This window comes from Vulpes lagopus, chromosome 1 (genome assembly GCF_018345385.1).
Source record: "Vulpes lagopus strain Blue_001 chromosome 1, ASM1834538v1, whole genome shotgun sequence".
Taxonomy (NCBI): Eukaryota; Metazoa; Chordata; class Mammalia; order Carnivora; family Canidae; genus Vulpes; species Vulpes lagopus.
In genome coordinates, this window is record NC_054824.1 from 151,505,048 (window position 1) to 151,522,976 (window position 17,929).

General features: G+C 36.7%; 1 protein-coding gene across 2 annotated transcripts in view; it reads left to right on the forward strand.

Moving 5' to 3' along the window:
• AKT3 (AKT serine/threonine kinase 3) overlaps nucleotides 1–17,929 on the forward strand; it is a 313,971-nt gene that overhangs the window by 242,049 nt on the left and 53,993 nt on the right. For both annotated transcript variants that reach the window (XM_041751210.1, XM_041751217.1), the window contains 2 exons: nucleotides 3,057–3,179; nucleotides 11,015–11,143. In XM_041751210.1, coding sequence (XP_041607144.1) covers nucleotides 3,057–3,179; nucleotides 11,015–11,143 — 252 coding nt within the window. The remainder of the gene's footprint in view (nucleotides 1–3,056; nucleotides 3,180–11,014; nucleotides 11,144–17,929) is intronic.

Below are 17,929 nucleotides of genomic sequence, written 5' to 3' on the forward strand. Positions count from 1 at the left end.
TCCACAAAGTGCCCTCAGACAGAAGACCAGTGGTTTTAGGTCTCACTCATTTGTTTCTCTCCACAAAGATCTTAGTCCTGCACTGCCTGTTGTCCAGCATCTAAGGAGGATTCTGTTATAAATTTTTTCCCAATTGTCATTTTTCCGTTTTATGTATTTTTGCCCAGTTGTATAGAGCAAGGGGGTAAATCTGGCCCTGTGGGCTTTTCATTCTTATTTTCTAGTTTTTAATTAGCTTAATATTTTATATTTAACTATGAATTACATCAGAATTTTATTTTGTGTGATACTAGATGAAAATCTAATTTTATTTTTCCACATGGCACGAAGGCTGTTTTTGCATTTTTACCATTATATGTACTACTACAGAGAATATCCTTTTGTAGACTTCTACCTTTCCTTTTTTTTTTTTAAAGAGGAACTATGGTATTTTAAAAATCATCTTAGTATCTATTGCCAATTGCCCTGTGAAAAGTTGCTATCTGCTTACATCCCAGCTACCAGTGTATAAAGATACTTATCTCCCAGCACTTTCACTGACAATGCTATTTCTGGATACACTAAATTCTCTCATTTTTGTTTTTATCTCAATTTCATTGATTATTATAAGTGATATGTTTTCATAAACTGTATTCATTTGTGTTCCGCTCATTTTAATTGTCTGTGTCCCTTCCATTTTTTTCTTTGTGCTTTGGTCTTTTATTGTTTTCATATGATTTCTTTATGTCTGTATGCCATCTTTGTCTCTCTCTGGTGCTCAACACAGTGACTTTAAAATAATTAATGCTCATTAAATGGAAAGTTGGTTCAAAGCCAAGGTAGAAAACTGAGGATATAGAGAATTAGGTAGAAAAGCAGGAGAGAGCTGTATCACCAAAGCCAAAGAGAGGCCAACAGCCGATGTGCTCAGGTCCAGAACAGGAAGAAGTACAGACTATAAATAGATCATTGAATTTGGCAATCAAGAAATTCTTGGTTATCTTTGCAAAAATAAGTCCCATAAGGTAAAACGGGTAGACATCAGAGGACAGCAGATTGAGAAATAGAGTTTTCTCCTTAAGTATCATTTTTTTAGCTGATATTTTTATAGAAATTGGCTGGGAGACAAATTGAAGAATATGGTCTAAATAAAGATCTAGAAGCCTGCATGTATTATATTGATTTAGGGAGGATCTATATCTTTAATACAGTAGATGAGGAAGTAGTAGGCTTTACATTATTTTTCTAAAAATTCGGAAATGTAAACAATATTTTCATCCCATTAGAAGATTGCCATAAATTTACACAGAGATCATAGGAGTTCCTTCATCCAAGTTAGTGATATTTTGAATAAAGCATGGCAGAAATTATTTTGACCCAGAAATTTTTCAGAATGGCTTTACTGGTGATAGATACTTCTTTCTCCTCTCATCCCCATTTGAATGGTAACACATTAATAATATATATTATCTGCCTATATAAAATGAGTAAATTGAAAAAATATTCCTGAACAATTGTATGCATTGGTTTGATTTTTGGCATACTATATTGGATCATTTGTAAGACGTATTTTAACATTTTTGCAGTCAGAATGCCTTTTACACTTGATGGTTGGTTATAGCTTTAATTGGCAACTTCTTTGTTTCTGGCTATTACTTAAAATGATGATGGAATTCCAATCAAGAACATCATAGACCTGATAAAATATGACAAGATAGTAGAGAGCATTAGAGTTTAGAGACTGTTAGTCAGATATTTTAGTTTTACTATAACTAATGTTAAGCCAGTCTTTTTTTGGCAATTGTTATTTCATATTCCCTCCCACTCTACTGTGACAATGGGTATGTGTAAAAATTATCTTAAAATAATGATAGACTCTTCAGTGGAGGTGGAAAAAGGAAAGAAATCTGTCAGAAGGAGTCTTTTTTATGTTGCTTAAATTAGGATTTGGTGTGTGAGGAACAAATCTTGGTTAACTGTAATTCTTACACATTTGTAGAAGTGCTAAGAGTCCGTAATCCATGGGAAGGTGTAGTTAGTTTGTGATCTTATAGTCAAGGAGACACTGATTGATTGGTTCATTTCTTTAATCACAGATGTGTATTAAGTACCTACCGTGATACCTGGCAGCGTACTCAGCACTGTCAACAAACTTTCATTGTTCTTAGCAGATTTCTTAATACAGTGAAATAGTGCATTGGAAGTCCATTCATAGTGCCTGGAACCTGCTCCTTCCCTAGATGCATTTTTGAACTGAGAAACGAGATGGGCAGTTTTCTAAATAAGGAGCTGGCTTAGGCTTTAGAGGGGAACTGAGTGTGTGGCCACAGTGAGCAGCCAGAAAGGAAATACCTGTTGACTGCAGTGGTCTGTCCTGTAGATGATGAGCAGGAAGTGAATGAGCTTATGGTTTTAGGTAATTATATGAGGGGAGGTTGGTGTGGCAGTTATTTTGGACATAGAACCATAAGGGGAATAACAAGAGCGTCTCAGTCCCTTTTGGCCATTAACAAAATGAAGCCTTACAGTTTGTCATTGTAGAAAACATTGATTTGGACTTTGAAAACATTTCTAGAGATTTGATGAAGCAACAACAGTTGTAGAATATCACAAGTTCACATCCATCAGTTTTAGCACATCAACGATCCTTTCTCTGAAATCAAATGTAAATCAAATAATTAAGTAGAAATATTACATCTCTGTTCTCTACATTTATTTTAATCATGTCTCAACGCAACACCTAATCCTTGAAAGAGGGAAGCAACAGTATAGTGAGGAGGAAATGCAATCTGATGATGTATACTTTTTTCCTCTGGTAACTGAAGGTTAAATGGGTAGCAAGCAGAATGCCTTAAACAAGATTGGTATATTGATTAAAACGCTGATTTAACAGCTCGCAGTCTCCCCTTGGAAACCTGGAGAAGATAAGCCAGCTGCTGTGTAAGAGTGCTCAGTGTCCACTGAGAGTACACTATCTATCATCACAATATGGTGATGAGAGGTGTTTTATGTTTGTGTTAATTTCCCCCACTAAATCAGTAATTATTACAATCCTGTCCCTGCTGTTTACCCTGCAGCTGTTTTTCCATTTGTCGAGAGAGCGGGTGTTCTCCGAGGACCGCACACGTTTCTATGGTGCAGAAATTGTCTCTGCCTTGGACTATCTACATTCCGGAAAGATTGTGTACCGTGATCTCAAGGTAAAAAAAAAAAAAAGTAATCAAAATTTGTTTTTGCAGAGACTACAGGGACAAACACAAAGTAATTACAAAGTTACACAGTTTGGAGAAAAGCAGATTTAGTTGGGAAAAAAAGCTCTCTGTTTAAGAACGTAGTTCATTGCATTTGACAGGAATTCCATTCACTGATACGTACATAGTTCCTTTATGTCCGAGTCTTTCACGTGCGCCATAGTTTCTGCTTGACTGCTCTGATCAAATATGACCTACCAATAATAGTTTCCTTTTTCTGGAAATTTATGAGTAACGTTAAACATCCAACAAAGTGTCAAGTGACTTTGCCAGAGACATTCTAAATTAAGTTTCACTATTACATTCTACCATCCTATGATGTGTTATGAAGAAACGTTTATAATACATAAGATATTTATTGGGAGGAAATACTTAATTTGATTTTGGTATTCACTTTGTGACGGGTTTAAATACCTGAAGCATTTTAATAAGGCCTTTGATTAATTTGTTTAGTTTCCATTTTAAAAAGTACTAGATTGTTTTATGGACAGTAGTGACTTGGCTTCTCTGACTTTTTCCTGACAAGACTCTCGGAACAGCTCAGGGATTGGCAGACCTTCTGTAAAAACTAGATAGGCTCTGCTGCCCATAGTCGCCTCTGCAACTGCTTCCCTCTGTGCCTGTAGAGCAGTAGGTGCATGAACATGGCTGGCTATGTTCTGGTCAAACTGGATTTGCAAAACCAAGTGGTAGGCTAAATTTCGCTCACAGGCCATCCTTTGTCGAACCCTGGAGTTGCCCATAAAAGATAGTAGCAATGCTCATGACACTCTTTTGAATTAGATTGGCCACATTAAGGAAATGTGTACCATGACACATTTTGAACACATTCTAAATGTGACTGTCTTACTTCGTAAAAAAGTAAATCATTTAGTAATCTTGGTTTAAGATTTGATATAGAGTTGCTCGATTTATTAAATATTAATTCATTTCAAGTATGATTTGTAGAAATAGGAGTCTTTTATGAAATCCAGTCTGTATGAAATGAGGTATACATTTACATACTGTAACAGAAATCACAATTCTTCCCACCCGCCCACCTTACTCCTTTTAAACACCTGGGGTTCCTAAGTTTTCTAAGCACTTGTCTGGGTTCTTTTAAGATGTTCTTATCATGTACATTTACCCTGTGAATGACCCTAAGGCTGATCCTCTCGCAAAGTATTTGGTACACTGACAATGAAGTTTAGAGTATATGTATAACCTATTATGCGTTAAAGTTTAAAAGAAGCTATAAATACTATATTTAGGAAAAATGAACTATACGACTGTAAACCATTTAGATCAGGGATGCCAAAGTGCACCAGAAATGAACCCAAATCAACAGTGTGATTGTATTTAGCCTGAAGTCTTTGTAATCAGGAATGTGACAAAATGAAGCCTCCCTGTTTGATGTCTGCATGGCCAAATAATCCAGTGATGTTTACATGTCTTGAATCTAGATATTTTTTGAAAGGAAAGTTAGTTATATGACATGCTGAAATGTATAGTTATGTAGCATTTCCAGAATGACTTAGAAGTAGCTCTTCTCTGAGGCTGTTCTCCCCATTCATGAAGTGTCATCTTCTATGGATCTTAGTTATAGGGGAAAGGGGAATTTCCTCGATTCAGGGAGATGAGAATAATTTGTAAGTACTCAGTAACCTATTCAGAATACTTCTGCTGGAAGCAGGAACTATCAACCTAAACAAATGGGAAAAGAATGCTCATCTGATTGCCAGTATTGAGCAGTGAATGATATCATCGGGATGGTCTTGGTCAATAGTCTTTGTTAATCATTTCTTATAAAATGAATCAACATGTTGGTATATTAAAGTGCATTTAATAAGAGTTTCATTGCCCTGTCCTTTCTGGTGTTGGAATTAGACCAAGATCATTAAACAGCAATATATGTACATATATACCAGTCCATGTAGTTACTTATTCATAAACCACTAAGTTTACTAGACAGTTAGGTGGTCTCTGCTCTCTGAAGTTTATTTTCTTAAAATATAGTATTAGCTTAAAGGTCTGAGTAAATATAGAACACAGGACAGAAGCCACATGAATACACACTGAGAAGAATACATGTGACATTAAAAGCCTAGCATTCAAATTTATACAAGTGTTATTGGTATCTGTAGTGCACAGGTTTGTGCATAACAGAATGAGATCCTTTAGGTGGGATCATTGATATTTCAAGTTGGTCCGTACTTGACAGGTGGTGTCATTGAAGCTGGAAGCCTAGCAAGTGACTTACTTGAAGTCAGGGACTAAGGTGGTGACTTGGTCAAGATTATGAAAATCATGAATCCTAGATCCAGGCCCGGTATCCTGCTCCTTACACCCTTCTGCCTGTCTAGAGTTGAAATGAAATCTGCATGGGGGAAGGAATGCATTGGATTAACTAGAGGACATCTTTGTAAATCTAAAATTTGAATAAAGCTGCCAAAAATAGGAAAATGGGTTTTTTAAATATATTTTCACCAGATACATTGAAAACAGCATCATCAAATACTGATTTAGGTACCCACTTTAACTGATCAGCCTCAGATTTGTCTTGATCATCTCCTTACTAATGACCTTATGTTTATTGAAATGCAAATCCATTTGCAATGCCTATCATAACTGCGCCTCTCAAGGAAATCCGTACCTATTTGCTGATGCCCGATTGATCATTGGAGGGAAAACCTTATTTCATGTGCAAGTTAATTTAAGATATTTTATTAGTTCATAGTTCCTAATGAAGTTGGTATTCATAGCAGCAGATAAATTATTACAACTTTTGTTGCACTTTTCAAAGTAAGTTTGCTTAGTTTATCAATACACATCATAATATGAAATTTTCTTTTAGTGAGGACTCAAATCTTTTGTGATTACTTAGGAAAAACTGGCATATCTTCATGATAGTGTAAAAATTTGAAGAAGTCTCTTTTGAGATTTTATCAGTGATGCGAATTATATTAAATCTTCCTTTCTGCTTGTTCTTATTTTGCAAGTGAAAGTTTTCTTTTCAAAGTCCATGCCATCCAAGTACAGAATGAGCTGAGTAGGGACATATGCAAAGGTGCATATAAGGATACTGGAATTCTTTAAGAATTAATTTCTCTAGACTTTATATAAGAGGGCAAAGGGCAGAAAATCATACATCAATTGCTACCACATTCTATCGATAGTTCATCTGATCTGGTTCTCTACCTAATTACAGCATTTCATGGTTAATGTGACCATTTACATTATTAGCATGAGAAACCAACAAATAGATTAGGTAGGTTCCAAGGCTCGATGCTGGTGCAAAAGGATAGTCCGAGAGTCTTCTCGGTCTTCTTCAGCTCGTGACACTTGCCCCAGATAAACCCGCAGGCTAAACCGGAGCAGTGTGCTGGCTTTACCTACGAGTCTCGAGACCCATCCTCCAGCTCCTACTTCTGACTCTTGTCAGTCACTCTGGATTCCCTCTTCTATAAAAATTTTAAGCCACTGCTATTAAGAACCCCTTCACCCTCGAAAATCAAATTGTACTGTTGGGCTACATTCCTTATGTGTAGGCAGGTTCTTAAGCAGCCTGGCCGCACAGGTGGGTTCTCTGCTGTTATACTTCAGGAATCCTGTACTAGCTCAGGCAGGTCGAAGCAGAGACGTTTTTCCTTCAGTATTTCAACACACAGTCTTAACTCTGTGGTCATTAAGTTCCTACAGGTCAACTTGTATGACATGTTGACACTCTGATACCCCTAAACCTGAGAGGGCAGTATGCAGAGGACATTCCTTACGCCATTCTTGGGCCCGAAGGCAGCTTGGTATGGAACATTGGGTTTGACATAATGGTGCCATGATGGAGCCTAAGAGTAAGTGAGGGGGATTGCTTATACTGTCCAACAGCTGTCAGAGCCCTTGGGAACTGCTGTTCTCATTCCTTCTTTTAATCACAGTGTCATCCATTTAAATAAAATGATACCTCAGAGATAAGTACGATACTTAGATATTAGAATGTGTATCTATATTAGAATATTAGGGAGTGTACAAAAATTTAGCCAGCCTGGCGTGTATCAGAGCTTCCCAGCCTGTGCACCATAGATGGGTCACAAGTGTGCCCAAGCCATGGCCTCCCGCAGTGCGCAGGTGGCTCAGGGAGCCTCTGGTTCAGTCAGCTCTGGCCTCAGGCAGCCTGTCCACTGATCCTGATACGCCCTACAGATTTCATTTGTAATTGTACTATGAAGTGTTGAGAAGCACTATATTAAGGACAGCAAGGATTTTTAGGGTCTTATTTTATGCTAGACACCAGCAAGAACAAGAAAGAGCATAGTACTTTCTTGCAATGATTTCTTGTCCACAAAGCATAGAGGAAAAAAGATGTCAAATCTAGTATATATTTTTTTATATACACTGAATCAAGACCTTTTGTCAGGTAGAGGCTGTCCACTCCTGTTGGGTAAAAATGTTACCATTTTTTTTATGGGAACCCTGTGAGGTAAGGTCTAAACATTTTTTTTCTTTCCTCAAAGAACGAAATGTTAGAAAGCAACCCTCTCTAACTGGACAGATAATCATCACTCAGATTGTTAATAATTATAATTTTTTCTCTCAAACCTCCTATTTGACTTTGTCATTGCTTTTGCCAGTGGAGGGACCCATGGGGCAAAAACATAATGCCTATGTTCAGTCTTGGAAACTAGACTGATTGGAGGTAAAAACAAATGGATTTGAAATTTACAAGTAGAGAGACCTGAACAGTAAGCGACACTGTGCATTGTGTGCTTTCCAGCCAGCCAAAGGAAGAAGGTTAGCCATGAGATTTAGGAAAGAACCAAAGAGATCATTTGTAAATATTTTTATTTTTATTTCTCCTTTACACAGAATGTGTGATTAAGTAAGTCCCCTTTAGTGTTAAATGCACGAAGGAAGTGATTTCCAGGTGATTTTTATTATACTTAAGCCATTGATCTGCTTTGAAAAGATTTCCAGGTGATTCTGTGCATCCTTCACATTCGTTAATCACAACACTGATGGTTTTTAACATTTTGAAGAAACTTTGCTAGGCATCTGCATCAAATTATTATGTATTTTTAAACAAGATTGGATACTTGGTTACCCCCAATTTATCTTTATACAAGAGTAGATTTGGAGATATCCTTTCTGCAAGGGATGCATCTCTATTGTTGATACTTTTGATGGATAAGTTGGTTTTTTTGGCAGTCGTTCTCAAAAAAATGATATTTTAAGATGGTGAGAAAGCAAAAATAGTTGGTGGGAGGAGGTGGACACCATTAAAAAACGGGCTCAGGGCAGTCCCAGTGGCCCAGCCGCCTTCGGCCCAGAGCATGATCCTGGAGACCCAGGATCGAGTCCCATGTTGGGCTCCCTGCATGGACCCTGGTTCTCCCTCTTTCTCTGCCTCTTTCTCTCTCTCTGTGTGCCTCTCATGAATAAATGAATAAAATCTTAAAAAAAAAAAAGGCTCAAAAACAATGAAGTATTTATGTTTTGTTGTTTTATTCAGTAGGAATATCGACTATGTTTTTAACAATGTCATGAGCTGACCAAAGTGTTTTATTGGGTTCTGTTCCAGAACTTTCCTGTGTTGTCTTGAAGAGCACACACCGTTGTGATAACTTTTAATTCATCATTAAGCTCTCCACTGTTAATAAATGATCAATACATCTATCGAATGCTTATGGTGTGTAAAGTTCTGCACTCCATATCTAATTCTCAAAGCAACCACCTTGGATGCTCCTGTTACTTACCTCTGTTTCATAGATGAAGTTGAGGGACATAGAACTCAATAGCATGCTCAAGGTTGCACAGTTAGAAAGGACAAAGCTTGAACTTAATATGTGTCCTCTGACTCCATATATGACCATTTTGCCCTCTTCTGCCTCCCCTGCAGTGTGCTACCTCGCTCCACCTCTCACTGTCATCCCTTAGGCTGGCCTTATTTCTTACTATTTATTGTAATCACTTTTTAAAAAGCTGATTTATAAAACAAGCAGGAATTTTTATAATGTTAATGAAAAGAGATTTATTAAATATTTTCAGAAGACCTTTCAGCATTTTATGATTTAATTTGAGTTTTTATTTTTTATTCAACAGACAGACTCTCTGGCATATACTTCTCAGTAGGGCGAGATGGGAAAGAGTAGAAGAGGGTGTTTTTGAAAGAGAAGGAAAAGGGATAGAAAATAAGAGGCATGAAGAAGAGAAAGACCAGAGCCAGGCAGTGGTGATCTGAAGAAAGGGACATAGACAGAGAGACTCTTTCTGGATGTTTTTGGCTGGTTTCAGTATTCAGGACCTGTTGCCACTGTGCAAATTAGGCTTGGTTTTTAGGTTCCAGTTAGTGGAGGAGCAGAAGGAAGATGCAAGATATCTGAATTTAGATAAAATTAAAGAACTTATATTTTTGAAAGAGTCAACAATATATTTAGGGTTCGTTCATCTTCCTGTAGACCAAGGAAAGACATACTTATGTCCCTGAAGTCTGTACAGTACATGAAACATGCACTGAGCATTTAGTTCAGCCAGAACCACATCTAAGTACTATATTCAAGGACTTAGGTCTCTTCTCATGTTTTCTTTAGTGAATATAGCTTCCTTAACTTTGGAAAGTTAAGTTACAAAGTCATTTGTAAGACCTTGGATAATATGACAAAGTACAATATCACATTTTATATGATTGATATCTATTTATATTCTTATATGGAGTTCTGTTTTGAAATTGATATTGACTTCAGAAGTTCAGGTAAGCACTGTTATATGTCATCACATAAAGGAGGAGAATCAGTATCTACTCCTTAACTAAGCTAAATGTCATTTATCCTGCTAATACATTTGTCACGTGTTTCTTGTGTATGTATTTTCTTGTGTGTACCTTTAGGTTATATCTATATGACTGAGGAAGCTTAGGAGCCTTGTCTATATAACGCTGCAGGATCACAAGTTAGAACTCATATGTGTACTTGTGTGACGATAATCCTAAATTTGGGTTCAAATTGGAAGGAAAAGATCAGTTATTTTTTGCTATTTTTAATTGCATTGATTTTGCACAAACTCCTCCCTCCACTCCCCACCTCCACTCCCGACATTTATAATTTCCACTTGAGGTCAATGATCTTGCTCTTTGGTTCTTTAGTTAAGTCTTTATGATTCTCTTTGGTGTTTTTGAATTAATGGGTTCAAAGAGATTCCAGTTTTATAATATTTGTGCTATATATTTTCACTAACTGTTGAATGTTTGACTTTGATATTCTTTTTCTTTTTATGTTTAAAAGGGTTGGTATTTCTTTATTACAAAGATCTTCAAAAAGAGGATATCGCCTTACCTTACAAAATAAGATTTAGGTTTGATTTACAACAACCACCAAAAAACATTTCTGTAAGTGAATATTTTATAATAGCAATAGATTCCCAAGAGCAATTATTGAAAACCATCTGTATATATCTAGAAGATGCTCGTCTCTTTGGGGTTGTTTAGATCACAATTTATTAAGAAAAAAAAAAAGGATCGCTGTTATCTTTGAGAAGTTACTTAGGTTTTAGTACTCAGAACTTACACAATAATGGTTCTTACTGCCATTGGTTTAAAAAATCAATAATTTTATCATCATGAAGTATTTGATAAAACATGTTTCTTTTTACACATGACTTAGGAAGCTGTAGGGTTTGTAAGTGCTGAAAGTTCTATTAACTACAGCAATGTCCTCTTTCCAAAATAACTTAACGCAGCATTCAATAATTTTGCAAAGCAGTATTTTCCTATTTTTGAAAACTATAAAACAAATTATGTCATTTTTCTTACTACACAGTTGGAGAATTTGATGCTGGATAAAGATGGCCACATAAAAATTACAGATTTTGGACTTTGCAAAGAAGGGATTACAGATGCAGCCACCATGAAGACATTCTGTGGCACACCAGAGTATCTGGCACCAGAGGTAGGCTATGCTTCCATTCATAGGAAAAACTAACATGGCCATAATGTTTTATGAAGTAAACCATATAGCTTTAAAAAAACACTGCAGTACCTACTACTTTTTAAAAATTTTTAATTCCGGTATAGTTAACATACAGTGTTTTATCAGTTTCAGGCATGCAATATAGTGATTCAGCATATCTGTACATGACTCACGGTTCATGATAAGTGGGTTCTTATTAATCACCATCACCTATGTCATCCATCCTCCCACCACCTCCCCTCTGGTGACCATCAGTGTGTTCTTAACTACAAAGAGTCTGTTTCTTGATTTGTCTCTTTCCCTTTGCTCATTTATTTTGTTTCTTAAATTCCACCAATGTGAATCAAAACTATTTTGCTCTGACTCGTTTAGCATGGTATTATAGAGCAAGAATATGTAGCAGTTAAATGTTTTGAACACAAAGGTACTAATAGCTTCAGTAGAGTAAGTCACTTCTTATTTTTGGCCATATACATTTTATTTCTAGATTATGCCCATTTTGATCCATTCATTAAAATCAAATAATCGAATGACATCAGCAAGAATGTTTGCGGTTTTATAAGCCATCTTGGATTTTCCATCAAAACAAAGACAGTTTATATTCATAGTATTGTGGATTTCCATACTTCATTATTGGAAAGTATTTTATAGGGAAAGTTAATGAAATGACAGTAGCTACATCTTGGAATTCATGCCAAAGGAGGTTCCAAACAGTGACCTCCCCATGCTGAGGGTTCCATAATAATTTGTTAATTTGTTAATTCAATAAATATATATCGTGTGTCAACTACGTATTAAGTATTTGCCTGGGTGATGTGGTTACAGGAGACATAAAAGACCCTGCTCTCTGGAGCAAAACAATAAAAATAAGTAAGTACCATAATGTCATCTAATGAATATAAGGGTCAGGAAGAGAAATAAAGCTAGATAAAGGGAAGGGTGTGGTATGGTAGCTATTTTAGATAGAATTCAAATTACTATTGCCTTGTAACAAACCATTCCAAATCGTAATAGTGAAAAACAAGCATTTTATGTGATCTCTGATTCAGAGTCAGGGATAATCAGGGGACAGCAAGGATGGCTTATCTCTGCTCCACAGCATGTGGGGCCTCAGCCAGAAGGACTTTACAGCAGTGTTGGGACCATGTGGCTGGAGGCTGGAACGTGGAAGCATCCTCACTCATCCGGCAGTTGATGCTCCAGTCTGCTGGTACCATGACATGCTATCAACTGGAGTAGTGACCTAGAGCCTCAGCCTCACCATGGGTCTGGACTTCTCTGGCTTTGGATTCTAAAAGTGGAAGTCCCAGGGAACAAGTCACCAGCTGCTTCCCATTGTTTTTGCTTTTTTGTTCCCCTAGTAAACCATTTAGAAATGTTTTGTTGGTTTTTTGCAAATTCTTTTTCACGGTATATTTGTAATAATTTTATTAGAGTACAGGCCACATACCATAAAATCCAGCAGTGGTTTTTTACTACATTCACACAGGTGTGTAACTGTTACCACTGTCAGATTCCACAGTATTTTCATCATTGACAACAGAACCCAGACCAGTTAGCCCCCCTCCCCTGCAGGGAGCTATAGTCTACTTTGTCTCTGTAGATGTCATTATTCTGGATATTTCATATCAGGGGAATCCTACAATAGGGGAGCCTTTGTAGGCTAAGTAAATACATACTTTGAATGTATTTACTCTTACTGCGTTCTGTGTCCTGGCTTCTTTCATATAGTGTGTTTTCAAGATTCATCCATGTTTTTAGCATTTTCTTGGTACTTTGTTCCTTTTAACAGCCAACTAATATTCCATTGAATGGACATGCCACATCTTGTTTATCCGTTCAATCAGTGGACATTTGGTTTGCTTCCAGTTTGGGGCTATAATGCTGTTGTGAACATTTGTGCATTGCTTCTCCTTTTATGGCCTGGTTTCGGAAATCATGTGTTATCTCTGTCATAGGCTGACTGCTTGAGCAGTCTGAGCCGACACCTTTTGAAGGGGTGGTGACATCGATCTCCACGTCCCCATTGTAGAAGAGCACAGAAGGCACTGTTGCAGTTGTCTTTGGAAGATGCAATCTTCTAATGACAGGCTGCTCAAGGAAGTGATGGTTGACCAGACACCTGAATGCTAAGAAGGCAAAAGCTCTTGTGGAAGTAAAGGAGACAAGCTTTCCAGACCCATAGAGCAGCTAGTGTAAAACCCTGAGACATTAACGTGCTCGGTTCTTCCCTCAAACTCTAAGAAGATTGGTGTGGCTGGAGCCAAACAGGGAGGCAGTGATCTTTGGTGGATGGATATTAGTTTATTGAACATCTGCTATATATGTGTGTTGCATGTTTGGAATGACCTTTGGTGATAGCATCCCTGATGTTTTTTTTTAAAGGTGAGAGAACTGAGGATCAGAACTTCTTTTTAATGGAGTCTGTACACAGCAGGGATTTGTCAGCAAGAGGATCAGGGTTCTAACTAGGTCCATCTCATAAAGGCCACTCTTCCTATTTTAGCTACATATATGATGGCCCCCAAAGTCACAATTTCAAGACCATTTAATAAACATGAATAATTGTCATTTTTAAAATGAATGCTTTAGGGGATCCCTGGGTGGCTCAGTGGTTTAGCGCCTGCCTTTGGCCCAGGACTCGATCCTGGAGTCCCGGGATCGAGTCCCACGTCGGGCTCCCGGCATGGAGCCTGTTTCTCCCTCCTCCTGTGTCTCTGCCTCTCTCTCTCTCTATGTCTATCATAAATAAATAAATTAAAATAAATAAATAAAATAAAATAAAATAAAATAAAATAAAATAAATGCTTTATAAATGCTCAAAAGGAAAAGGTAATTAAAAGAAATTAAGAAGTAGGAATACATAGAGAACACTAGCATTCCCTATACCTGTACCTAACTCATAGCAGTTTGTTATTATAACAGTCTTCTTCAATTAGTAAATTTACATTTCAAGAATGTTGCACTATTATAAATAAGTGCTAATAGTTTGAAGTACAGTACATTTCCAAATATTATTTCCTTGCAGGCTGCCAACAATATTATTTTTCTCTGTTATAAAATCTGGAGTTAGGGGATCCCTGGGTGGCGCAGCGGTTTGGCGCCTGCCTTTGGCCCAGGGCGCGATCCTGGAGACCCGGGATCGAATCCCACATCAGGCTCCCGGTGCATGGAGCCTGCTTCTCCCTCCGCCTGTATCTCTGCCTCTCTCTCTCTCTGTGACTATCATAAATAAATAAAAAAAAAATTTAAAAAAAAAATAAAAAAAAAAAGTAAAATCTGGAGTTTAAGATCCTCCATTTTTGTGGTGAATTAGGTAAAATTTTCGGAACACTTTTCCTTATTTATTCAAATATGAGATCATATTTTCTAGAATAGGGTTGTTTTGTGAATATCATGAAGAACTCACTCTTTGTTTCTCTGGAGTTCAAGTATCCCTGCTATCCCTGCGCCATAGATAATACTATCGTGTATTGAGAATAACAAAACTAGTTGTGTCACAATCAGGGGAAATTATTTCTGAAGAAGATAAACACATTTCATACAGAAGCAGTTGATCTAAGAGGCAAAGGTACTGTTTTACATGCTTATATCATCAGCTGAAGAACAAAACCAAGAATTTCATGCAAGAAGAGTCCAGTTGTTTCTAAATTGAAACTTTATAATTCCCAAGAAATTATCATTTTATTTTTAAAAACAAGTAAGAAATTTCTGTGTACCTTTTTCTTTTCTTTTTTTTAATATTGCAGATGTCTGGTCTTTAACAGCCATTTCTGTACCCATGGCTGATGTGTATTGATCTATAATTACAGTCTCGACCCCTTTTTTTTCCGTTTACTATCATTACCATTTGGGGATGACAGTTCCTGAAACAACTAACTTCTCATGCAATTTAAATTCTTACATTTTAAGCATTTATGTCAATCATTGCATTTTTGTTAAATAGGGGTAACTTTGAATGTATTTACTCTTACTTTTAAGAACAAGAATTTTAAGTTCTTTTCTCTGGTCTCTGATAGGGGCCATTTCACTGAAGAACATTCTCCTTAGTTAAAGAGATATTTGCAGAGTATTTATTAGGTATCATATGTTACGTTAGGGGCTGGGAATACAAAGATAGTAAGAAATGGGTTTTGTCCTCGAGTAGCTTGCTGTTTACTCGGGTGATAAGAGACAGATAACATGCAGCAGTGGTTTAGTGCCGCCTTCAGCCCAGGGCCTGATCCTGGAGACCCACATCAGGAGTTCCACATCAGGCTCCCTGCATTGAGTTTCTCTCTCCCTCTACCTCCCTCTACCTTCCTCTACCTGTGTCTCTGCCTCTCTGTGTGTGTGTGTGTGTGTGTCTCATGAATAAATAAAATCTTTTTAAAAAGAGAGAGACAGAAAACAATCATTACTGTGCAAGAAAATAATTGGTTTACTAGAGTTATGCCCACCATAGTGGGAGGAGAAGTGTAGTGGGAGGGTGGGTAGGCCTGCAGGGAGGGTCTAGTGGCAGTGAACTGAACGGGAAGCAGGAGGACAGGAGACTGGGCAGAGAGATGGGGACTGGAATGCAAAGGGGTTGAGGTTTGATTTCTTGGATAAAGAAAAGTCACTTTTGAATTGAGAGCCAGGCAATAATGTCATCAGATCAACATGATCAGAGTTAGAGGGGTGGGCAAGAGCTGAAACCAGCCTCTTCCCTTCAGATGGTGTCTCTCACTTTTCTTGAACCTTGAAATTTCTAGTACATTCCATCATCAGTGCCAGACTTTCTTCATGGTGTCTAAGTTGTAGTTGCTTGTCAGACCTGGAATACGTTCCTGATCACTGCTTCCCTGGTTCACTGTCAGCGTTTTCTCTTCCTACACAAGACTTGTTTACACATTATGGAGAGGTCTCAGTGTCACCTGTGCTTCATCTAGTGGTGGTCACCCTCTGCCTTTTCCATTGTCTTAATCTAATCTGGCAGAAATGCTTTGCTACTTAAGGATATATGAAAATATACTTCAAAAAAGACTTAGCAATCAAGTCAAAACCAATTGTTAGCTGTCTGAGATGTTAGTCATAGCTGATGTTAAAAACAAATTTTAAGTAAACTTAAGCTTTTTCTTGCTCCAGAGAACACCAGGAAAGATGACTCTTACGATATAAAAATGCCATTTCTGGGAAAAAGTATTTACAAGTATTTGTTCTCTTACCTCTTTTGATGAAGAATTAGAGATATTTATTGTTAAGGGAAAAAAATCATCTTTTTTTTTTAAGAGGTTGAAGAAATAAAGTCTTAACAGATGTATAAAGTATGCATTTAGTGTCCCACATCTCTAAAAATGCATTACTGTCTGTGGTTGTAAATGAACATGTTTTTGCTCATTCCTATATTAGAAAGAAAGAAACTTCACCTGCCATACATTATGGACAATAATATATTTTGAGGAGATTTTGTTTTTGTGATTGATACTGTATTTTCAACCGAGAAATCATAAAAGAAACTGGAAATCACATATAAAATCTTACTGTTAAATTTTATTATTTGATTTGGCTCTCAGTGAATCCAAACCATTTTATGCAGTGCTAATTATTTAGTCTCAGCTTTGCTCTTGAGTTAGCAGTACCTGATCAACTTTCCAACTGTAAAACAGTTTGAAAATCAAATGTAGCTTACATGCAAGACCCAACAAAATTAAAAGTGTTAAGTACGTTTTGGCAGTTCACTTTTATTATGCCCAGTCCTCAAATGTACCAGCAGATAATCATCTGAATGTTAGTTATTTTTCACATGCTTATGTGATCACACAAAAAAGTACATGCTAAAAAGAAGCAGATGGTGACAGATGGGGAAGGTTGAATAAGGTGGTTTTGGAAACCTAGAGAAATGCACTTCTGTAATAGTGTAAAAATAAAAATTATTTGATAATCAAGTTAGAACTAACAAAAAGATTGCAGAAAAATGGCTTGGCTGTTGGAAAATACGTAGTATCGAGTTGTGGTTGATATTCAGAAAAAATATATACATAATTTGATTTCATGTAAGTGTAAAATATTTTTTTCCAATGTCTAAAGATGCATTGTTTGATGCGTTCTTAGTTTTCAGAACCTCATTTATAGAAAACGTTCACTTGCTGTCATTTTATTCCCTTGTCTTTTGAAGCCTATCACCTTTTCTATCTTTCGTATAATGTATAATTTGAAAATATCTGAAAGAGAACAGAATATTTTGCTGATGATTTTAAGAAAAAGATTTTGCTTGAAGTTATCATGATGCTATAGAGGTAGTAGCACAAATGGATGTTAAATTTCTTAGAAATTTAAAGCCAGAGATACACAGTCACTTGTTCAGATTGAACTGGGAGCATCCATAAATTAAGAATAAAGGTAGTTGCTGGCACAGAGTGGTATAGATGGGGGGAGCAGTTAGATCTCCAACTTGATTTAAAGGTATGAAATGGAATTTGTATGTATTTATCTTAAATGCAACAAAGAATAGATGTAAAAGACATCATTACAGTATGGGTTCTTGTCAGTATTGTCTCTTGGAGATTTTAAGAGAGATGAATGAGTCCAAGTTAACATGTGTTTACACATTTAATCCATAGGTCAAAATAGTAGCACACAGTTGCAGTTTGCTGATCCCTTGGATGAAATTCTACTACATCTAACAGATTATGAAACTAAGTCCTGAAATGCCTAAGCATTTTGTAAAAATACAAAGTTTTAGTAGCCTAAAACTTTATACTGTGTGCATCTTTACTTTATGTATTTATAATTCATGCAACACTC